The sequence below is a fragment of the Rhinatrema bivittatum genome, chromosome 2 (assembly GCF_901001135.1).
Source record: "Rhinatrema bivittatum chromosome 2, aRhiBiv1.1, whole genome shotgun sequence".
Lineage (NCBI taxonomy): Eukaryota > Metazoa > Chordata > Amphibia > Gymnophiona > Rhinatrematidae > Rhinatrema > Rhinatrema bivittatum.
Window position 1 is genome coordinate 158,396,865 of NC_042616.1, and position 10,193 is coordinate 158,407,057.

Below are 10,193 nucleotides of genomic sequence, written 5' to 3' on the forward strand. Positions count from 1 at the left end.
CAAGGAAACCGGGGCCATCGAAACAACATAAAAATCATCGGGCTACCCGAATCGCTGAAGGAGGAGGAGTTGTAAACCTTCATGGAGCACTGCCTCCCAGAGAAATTAAAGTTAGCCCTGCTTAACAATCACCTATGGTGCGAAAGGATCCATAGGGTAGGCCCCGCCGCGCGAGAGCACATCCAGGCCACGCCCGGTGATGGCGCGCATATTAAACTGAACTCACAAAACCCAGCTCTTGTGGGCCTACCGGCAATAGCTAACAGTGAAGTACCAAGACAACTGCATACTCCTTTTCAATGATTTCTCAGCTAATACAGCGGCCCAGAGGCGAGAGATGTCCCCCGCCTGCACAGAACTCCACAAAAGGGGAATCAGGTTCACTCTCTTATACCTGGCTAAACTGCGGGTTTCCCACGACAATAAGGTGGGGGGTTTTTTCACTACCAAAGAGCAGGCGGCACAGTTTTTAGCTTCGCTACTTGCAGAGCCAGCATCCTGAGCTGGGGCTACGTCGTGTCATGGATCTCGGCTTATGCCTGAAATAGGGACACTGCAGTGAGTACTGCCTGGCCTGGCAGAGTTGGCCTGGGGTCGGGCTTCATTCTCTCTACAGACGTTGGAACTTTGGAGCTGTTTGAGTTTTCAGGTTTATGGTTTCAGTTTATGTATGGGATTGGCACTGTTTAAATGCTTAAGGCCCCTAACATAATCTGTTTTGTGCTATCCCAGGTTACCCCGACGGTACCATTTGGGCAGTCTGCTTGCACTCATCAATGATTGGGAGGCGAGTAGGGAGACCCCGAGCCTCTAGGAGTTATAGACAGATGTTTGTATTTTCATGGATGTGGTATGTGTGCGTGAATGTTTTAGGTGGTGTGCATGAGTGTGTGGGAGGATGGATGGGGGAGGGGGGCAGGGGAAGGAGACCGAGGGGGGGCAGTATAAGGAAGCGGGTGAGCTGTTTTTGTTTTTGGGGCTTAGGCTGGGAGACCCCAAGAAACTAGATTGTCAAATGTATCCTGGGGGTCCTCCGTGGACTCTTCTTTTCTCTCTATCTGTTATGGGAAAATATGGCTAAGGTTAAAGTTACTTCTTTAAATGTTGATGGGATCCACTCTTCTATAAAACGGGGGAAATTATTAGCTATGTTTCGCCACATGCGATCTTCTGTGATGTTTCTACAGGAAACCCATCTGTCAGACAGTGAACATGGAAAGTTGAAGAGAGACTGGGTAGGCCAGTGTGTATACTCCTCCTTCTCTTCCCGAAAACGTGGAGTAGCCATTCTCTTTCACAAGCACTTGCCCTTCCAAACAGATTGGCTGTGGCAGGACCCTGAGGGACGTTATGTAATTGCTACAGGGATGCTTTATGGACAGAAGTTGGGTTCTGCAACATCTACACGCCAAATGTTTATTCCCACTCTTTTTTTCTTACCTTAGTTGCGCGCCTCAACGAACTAAATGACTACCACTTAGTAGTGGGGGGCGCTTTACTACAGTAATGGATAAAGATATCGACTGTAAACCTCCCCAAGGGCAAGAGTTCCCAAAGAGCAACCCATGGGGGTAGGTTTTGTGGCGCAAGAGCTCAGTTTGCTCGATGTCTGGAGAGTGCTGCACCCGGGGGAACAGGATTTCACCGTTTTCTCTAATCCCCACCAGGTGCACTCCCGACTAGACTTCATCCTGATTTCAGATGCTTTGTTCCCGAGAGTTGAATACGCTAGCATAGGCACCATCTCTGGTCTCAGACCATGCCCCCGTGTCAGTAGGCCTGGAGATTGGCTGCTCCACACATGCCCTCTTCTCATGGTGCATGCGTCCCGACCTGTTCCTAGACAAAACATTCCATACTTACTTTCAGAAATGCTGGGAGGAGTATATTCAAAGTAACACTACCCCAGATATACCCATAGCCATTGTGTGGGAGGCTGAGAAAGCTGTGCTCCGCAGACATATTATCGCCAATGTTGCCAAAAAGAACAGGGCTCGCAATAAGGAGATTCTGCGCCTTACCCAGGTGCTTAAATCCCTCCAACTGCAGCATGTCTGACCAGATCCAGCTTCAAGTGGAACATGCTCGAGATGCTCTAAAGCTTTTGTTACATCAACGGGCCACCAAATCCCTACACTATTATTAGTATCAATTATATAAGCATGGTAATCAGCCCAGCAAATTAATGGCCAAGTTAGTGCGGGGCCGGCCACATAAAACTGCTATCACTGGTATCAAAGACGGCAACCACCGGGTCACACAAAACAACATCTCAGCCCATTTCTTAGAATACTATAGTACCCTGTATCGTCAGCAGACCCGAGACTCTGAAGTATCAGCCCAATTTTTTGCTGATTTTTCTTGGCCGCGTTTGCTGTCGGATCAGAGTGCTCAGTTGAATGTGCCAATAAGGGAGGGGGAAATTTACTCCGTGATATAAGGCTTAACCCTGGGGAAAGCTGAAGGGCAAGATTGGGGGCTGAATTCTATAGAATATTGAAATTCCCTCTTCTCCTGACCCCGGCCTCTTTCTACAACGATCTGGCCATGAGCTGGCTAGCCCCTAGTATGAATTAATCAACGATTGTGGGCCTTCCCAAAAAGAACCCCTGGATGTGTCATCGTATCGACCCACATCTCTTATCAATGTGGACATAAAACTTTTTGCAGCGGTGTTGGCCACCAGGCTGAATATATTACTCCCAGGGTTAATCCACCCGAACCAAACTGGTTTTGTTAAAGGGCGACAGGGGGTGCAGAACATGAGACGCCTTATAGCAGCACTAAGCTATCAGCCCTCAGCGGAAAATCTGGACGCTGAGAAGGCGTTCGACTCCATATCATGGGACTACCTATTCTGGGTTCTGTAGCAATATGGGTTTACGGGTTCATTTTTTGATGGCCCTCTATAGTACCCCCAGTGCACACATATTGATCAATGGAGCCCTAGGACCCCTTCTCACTGTACTGTGGCATTAGCCAGGGGTGTCCTCTCTCCCCCCTTCTGTTTATCCTAGCAATAGAACCTTTGGCGACCCGGCTACGTCGGAATGGAGATTTCTGGGGTCTTAGTACCGGAGGGCACCTGATAAAACTGGCTACGTTTGCCGATGACATATTATTATTTGTGGGACGCCCTCGGTATTCCAGTAATTATCCGGCTGTTTACCCAGTTCCGGGACACTGCGGAGCTTACGAAAATTTTTCCAAATCTGAGGCCCTAGCCATGAACCCACAACTACAACATACTTGGGGGGATTCCTTTCCATTCAAATGGGCTTCTGGGAAAATTAAGTATCTGGGGGTGTGGGTCCCCGGGGATATCAAGTGTTTATATGCTGCAAATATTCAGGGGACATGGCCTCACTACAATCGCAGCTGGCAGCATGGTGTTCCCTCCCGTTATCACTGTTTGGTCGCTATGCCTTGGTAAAAATGGTTATCGTCTCTAAACTCCTCTACAAGTTACACATGCTACCTTCCTGGCTCAAGGCCCGGGATCTGCAACAATTGAAAACAGCCCTTACCCGGTTTATTTGGACGGGTAAAAGAGCGCGGATACCATATGCCATCTTAGGCCTGGATTTATCAAAATGCACTAAATATCACATGCAATAGGAAAAGGGGTGTGTTTTACAGTAATAGGCAGTTTATCACAATTTGCACTAATACCTATGCAAAGTGTTTTCTTAGAACAAATTATGTATTTCCTACATACAACCACTGGGGGGGGGGGGAGGAGAGAGAGAGAGAGAGAGAGAGAGAGAGAGAGAGAGAGAGAGAGAGAGAGAGAGAGAACCTAGCTACAATGCCCTCACACTAGATAAGTATTTATATCTTTATTGGAGGCCCACCTAGTCACTCGAGGTGAGGTTTAGGTATTAGTGTAGGGGTTAGGGGACACTTTGACATTCAAAGTGAAACATACGAACAGAATAGTGCTCTCTTGTGAAGATTTGATGACCTTCAGAGTGAGGAAACTCACCCAAAGATAAGATTTGTGCAATGTTCTCTCAACCTAGCTTGATGTTACCCAGGTAGAGAGTCGTCATCATCGCCCTCCCCCCCCCCCCCCCCCCCCCAAGGAGGGCCGTGATAACTTGGCTGGCTCTCCAGGAGCTTAAAACCACTCAAAACGGCATGTGCAAAAAACATCGCAACCGCGATAAAGCCCTATCACACGGCTTATGCAAATGAAAAAGGTGTCGTTAAAGCCTTGCGATACGGCTTCGCAAAACTGTGAGCCCAGCCCACTTGGCCAAAATTCCCATCCCAATATCCTCCCCTTTTTCTCATTTGCATCGCTCCAAACGTTATGGTGCTTTCGCATGTGTTAATGGCGTTGTTGCATGCGTTAAAGGCGGTTTTTGCATGCGAAAACGCCTTTAACGCATGCGAAACGCCATATAGCACTTTGATAAATGACCCCCTTAGAGAGCTCCAGGGAGATGGGCGGCCTGGGCCTTCCCGATTTGAGATTGTACAATGCTGCCTGCCAGTAGCGATTTGTGGGGGAGTGGCTCACCGATACCTATGTCTATTATGAAACAGGTTTGCTTGCGTCCATGACGGCCCCCTGGTCGCCATTGTTCCTCTTGCAGGCCACCCCAGCACTACTGTGCACCTTGGACTTTCCACGACACTACTTTATCCCTGCATTAAAGTTTGGCGGTGGCTGCGTGCCGCCCGAGGACTGCAGGGCACGGCGTCCCTGTTACCTCCCTTACTGGGCAATGCAGATTTTCCCCCAGGGCAGGATTGTAGCCTCATCTTTAAGAACTGGGCCCTGAAGGGTACTGTCTTTCTGTTTCGTCTGTTCGAAGATGAGGCACACGTCATACGAACATTTCAGTCTTTGCTACATACCTTCAAGATCTCTCCCCGACAATTTTTTTGCCTATGTTACAAGCCCGGCATTACTTTCAGGGGTTTCATTGAACGGCTGAATACTTTACCTCGGAACATTCGTTTGCAACTATTATGTTTGATACCGCGTGTGTGTCGAAAATACAATTGCTGGCTGGAGCAAATTGGGCAAAGGTTTCTACCCCCGCCGTCACTTGTACACACTGGGTGGATACTGGACGGACTTGTTGGGATATCCGCTGACAGCCAGAGCACTTTAACCTGTTTCAAAACAACATAGTCTCATATCCCGGACCAAGGGTTGAGGGAGTTACAGTTCCGAATGCACACCACACTATCTGCGACAATATATGCCGGTTTCGCATGAAACGACTAGCTTCAGCAATCTGTATAAAATGCGAGGCTGGGGAAGGACACCTTTTGCACCGCTTGATGGACTGCTCAACCCTGAATGGGCTTTGGTCCGCAGTGCTGGCGGTCATTGACAAATGCACAGGAATACCGGTCACAAAAGCCAGTGTGATTCTCCTTCAAGGTAACCATCTCCACCGTCCTTCTCTGGATAGATTTGGCCACTGCGCTGTTTTGATGGCTTGCCGCACCATCCTTTCGGTGCAGCAAGCGACCTCGCAACCGCCCATTACAGCCTGGTATCAGAGAATGGCATCGCTCATGCAACTGGAAAAGCTGGGACTTTGTTGCTGGACATCGTAAACCTGACAAAGTGTATTGTGCCTGCTGGGAGTGTATTTTTGGCCTTTTGCCTCAAGATATGCAAATAGCTTGAGCACTGCTGGACATACATTGGATGTATTAGTCCCCAAGTTGCATGTAAAATATACCTTGTGCTCCTGAGGTGTGCGATTACAGCTCGGTCTCCTGGGGGGAGGGGTTGGGGTTGGTGGTATGCATGGAGGCGTGAATGGTCATGGAGTAGAAAGTTGTATGAAGGGATGTGTTGGTTACAAAATGGGGTTCGCGATAGGAAAAACACCCTTTAATGCACCTCTTGACTGCTGGATGTTGGTGCGGGAATCAAATGTGTTATTGAGTTACAAAGTGCTGATGTATTCTTGTCGGTAAACTATTGTACGGGCTCAGTTGCCCTGGGAGTGTTGTTTCCTGTTTGTGAACCCCTGAAAATGTTAATAAAAACTATTTTGGGGGAAAAAAAAAAAAGGAACAGGTACAGACACACATAGATATGAGAACTCACAGGTTCAACAGCTCAACTCAATTTAGCCCTCTTGGAATCAAGTTGCCATTAAACAATCCCTTCTGAACGCCCCCCCCCCCCCCTCCACCCCCGAGGATTCAGGGGTAGGGGCCAAATAACAGGATAATAGCTGTCTTAGCCTACTCTGTGTAAACCACTCTATGTTCCAATCTATATGTAAGGCATTAAACTCTGACCAAACAGACCCTGGTTCACAGCTTGAGCACTTTTTGCTGTTGGGTTTTTTGGGTCCCCAGCAGTGAATAAAAATGGCATGTGTGCGGATGAACAGCCCTTTGTGAGCAGAGCAGAAGGACCGCAGGGTTTGCCAGAATAATCAAGGCAAAATGACACAGGTAGTTTTGCTTTATTGCCCCGCAAAAAATAACCACACAAATCTATGCCTATTTTTTGCATGAGTACTTTATTTTTTTAGGGAAAACTTCCTATGTAAGTGCCTTCTCCAACCTAATCCCACCCTGGGAATGCCTTTGCTAAAAGTCTCTGCATTGCTGACATATGCAGGTACTTTTATCCACAAAGAGGGTGGGCAATAATCAAAAAGCCATTTGTTTGCCCCATAGGCAGGACCTTCATTTCATTATTGCCCTCACTATAAATATCTTCCTAGTATGCAGATTTAACATCAATGCAGTCCTACTGAGAAAGACCACTCTCTGAACATTTGAGTTTTTTGTTTCTCTATTTTATGTATTGGAATTCTAAAACAAGCAAAAATGTTAGATAATAGCTAGAATAGCCTACCATCAGAGGACGTAACATCCAGAACTATGACAGAATGTAAATATGCTTGGGACGGGGACAGAGACAGCAGTGTTAAGGGAAGGTGGAAGGAAATAGGAGGAAGAAATGAGGGAGGGAGCTAGTGTTCATTCAGTTATATGAAACTTTATAGGGGCCAAGAAGGAAGATTTCAAGTCAATGAGTGGATAATTTTGATAGCACTGCATCATGCTTCCAGAAAGCATGGGTAACCTGCATGGAGTGGCCTGGTCACAACCCTAACACCAGCTGTGCAGCTGCATTAGGCTCCAAGGAGATTGGAGTAACCAGCACAGAGTAGTCCTAGGTCCACCCCAAAGCAACTCCAATGGCCCCTTTCCAATCCCAGGTGATGGGTCCTCTTCCCTCCAGGGACCCTTCCCAGATGATGGGTCCTCTTTCCCCACCCTGCTATGAACCTGCCTGGGCCCTCTCCAGCCCTTCCCTCACCTAACATGACTGGACCCAGGTCCAGAGGATATCTTCAGGTTCAAGTGGAAGTAATAGGAGATATAATCAGGGCAGAGAACATGAGCTAGCATGCCCCCACAGTCCCTGTGGTGGTCCCACAAGGTTTCTTTTTACCAAGGAAACCTGTGCGAGTGGCAGGGCCACTGCAGGGTATGTGAGTGCATGCTAGATAACGAGCCCTGTGTTGATTTTTTCCTCCTATTGCTGCCACTGCCACAGCCTGAATATCTCCATCGAGTCCGAGATTAACCTGGTAAGGAAGGGCTTGAGAAGGCTTGTCACTGGGGAAAAGGCCATGAGGAGGGAAGAGGTGTTCCACGGAGATCTTCCCCACTCTTCAGATATTCAGGGGATCCCTCCAACCCACTCATGCCTGCAAAGGACACCACTAAGGCTAAGATTGGGCCCTGATAAGCAAAACTGGGTCCCAGAAAGACATCAAGTGTTTTATGCCACTCCCCCACTGCACAAATTCATGCCCACACCCAGCAACTGTAACACCTCAGGAAGGGCAGCAACAGCCCATTGAATCACTCAATCAATCCCTCCTTCACTGAGAAGCCAGCACCTGCACCAAGTGCAAGGAATGGACGTGGGGGCAAGGCTGGTGCATGAGCATTTGGTGCTCTAGGCAAACCTTTGGTCATGTACCCCATTCCCTAATTTACCTATTGGTAGCAGCTCCAGCACAGCACTCCTTAATTTTGTACTTATATTTTGCTTTTAGAGACACTTCAAAATGGTTTAGACTAGGTGCTGTCAGCATTTTCTTATCTCTAGAGGGATTACTATCAGGCAGCAATGGTTCCAGTTCAGTGCTCCCTTCTTTGGTGCTATTGGTTCTGGCACAGCATCCTTCTGGGCCTTGCTCTGGCAGGATTTTGCTGCCCCCAAAATTTTGCCCCTCTAGGCAACCACCTAGTTTGCCTAATGAAAGCACCAGCCCTGGGAGGAGGGGCTGGGGGAAGTGAACTTCACAGTTTGGAGATATTAAGTAAAGTATGGATAGGAGTACTGAAGTAAACTTTAATCAGCCTCCAGCTCTTATCCCAACCTCACTTCACACCCCCCCCTGCAGCCCATTTCATATCAGATTTCTATAGTTTAGCTTAGTTCATTGTTCCACTTGATAGAGGTGCAGTCCCTGTTACCTCGACGCGGTTACAATTTGAAAAAGAAAATAAAAATCTGCAATACATATCCATGCAGACGCAGCAGAGCCAACGACCCCCACCATGCTCCCGGCCACCCAGCGGGAGGGAGGGGGGGGGGGGGGGCGCACAAGGCCGTCCCGTTACCTGTGCCAGGTCGGCGCCGCTCCCGATCCGGGTGTTCAGTTTCTTATGGGTGGTCTGCCGGTCATCCTCGGCGCGGTACACCAGACGGAGGGGCACGGTGGTTTCCTTCTCCGGAAACCTGCTTTCACGCTTTCGATGCTTCTCACTCAGCAAGGCGTCTCCTCCGGAGGGAAAATAAAGCAACATTAATCCCACTGCAAAGAATGGTTTGGTTTGATTTTGTTTTTCTGTACGGCTAAAGTGCAACTGCCGAGCTGCGGAGGAGCTGGACAACCGGGAAAGACGAAGGCAGGGGCGCATCCTTAAGGTTTATGGCCAAGCGGGGCCATTACGGTGCAAAACGTTGGGAACATGCTCGCAGTTACATTTCTGTGTCATAAATCAAGCGTGCTCCATTTTTTTTTTATTACATGGTTTGTGCGTTTCTTACAGAGGTGAGCGTTCTATAGACTTGTAATAAACAAGATTTTTTTTTTTTTATTTTATCGCATAAATGAAAGCATGCACTACGGCTCAGCTTAAGGATGGAGTTTCAAGGGAAACCGTATAGACAGATGGCATTTGGTGCTGAAGTGTACATAGGAACTTACCTGCCTCTAAGTGCAGGCTACTGGTATAAATCAGGCAGGAGGTTCCAAATACACCAAACATCAAAGAGAGCCCCCAGGCTGCCGTCATTGCTGCTGGCGTTTCCTCCTTCAGGCCGATATTACAGAAGCGTTTGCATGCTTAAATATTTGCCACGTCAAATTCCTCCATATTCAAACTGGGTGCTTCCTTAGTGCTGCATTCTGTAGTACTGGTTTCCATTAGGATGCTGGTGCTTTTACTGCATTGGGTGGTTTGCTGTAGCTAAGTGGATACTAGCGCCTCCCATCTCCTCATCCACATGCACAGCCACATCCTAGACTACATCAATATTTCTAGCTCCACTGCAGGAGCAACTTACATCCTTGGATAAGGAAGCGGAGAAACCAAGCGCTGTGGCAACCTGGGAAATGTAGTCTGAGTCTATATTCAAGTTGCCAGATTTCTGGCAGACAAATCTTGGACACTTGCCCTCATGGCGATAGTAGGGGGCAAATAAGCATTTCATAATAGGTTGTGTGTATCACCGATTTTTTTTTTTTTTTTTTTGGCAAACCTACAGACCTTCATATATATGTTTTTCTTGTTTCGAATTAGGACGTGGTAAACCTAAGCCGTTTCAAGCGGGGTTTTCAGCCGGACTTTCACTGTGGTACGGGTGAGTGGGGCTCTGCAGCAGTAGTGGTGAGAAACGGCCTTTATTTATTATTATTATTATTATTATTTACCGACCGCGGAGCAGCCACGGGAGTGAATCTTGCAGCACGCGCACCCCTCACCCGTTACGCTAAAATTGTTAAAAGCCAACAGGCGTACTGCAAAGCCTCGCGTGCAGCGCTACAGCGCATGCGCAGCCAAGCGTGCATTTAACGGGCTCTTTCTTCCTTCTTCCCCCCCCCCCCCCCCCCATTGCAGAATTTACTGGCGTGGTTCCTTATTGTTCCCCCGCCCCTGCAGGTGTGAGGGGCTAG

The 10,193-nt window shown here is 48.1% G+C and overlaps 1 protein-coding gene across 4 annotated transcripts in view; it reads right to left on the reverse strand.

Moving 5' to 3' along the window:
* Positions 1 to 9,695, reverse strand: part of ADAM22 (ADAM metallopeptidase domain 22) — a 730,321-nt gene extending 720,626 nt beyond the window's left edge. For 2 of the 4 annotated variants that reach the window (XM_029588790.1, XM_029588788.1), the window contains exons 1-2: positions 9,225 to 9,695; positions 8,635 to 8,795 (exon numbers count right to left, since the gene is read on the reverse strand). In XM_029588790.1, coding sequence (XP_029444650.1) covers positions 8,635 to 8,795; positions 9,225 to 9,312 — 249 coding nt within the window. In that variant the 5' untranslated portion in view covers positions 9,313 to 9,695. The remainder of the gene's footprint in view (positions 1 to 8,634; positions 8,796 to 9,224) is intronic. The other 2 variants (XM_029588789.1, XM_029588791.1) reach the window with 2 other exon arrangements.
* Positions 9,696 to 10,193: the final 498 nt, after the last annotated feature.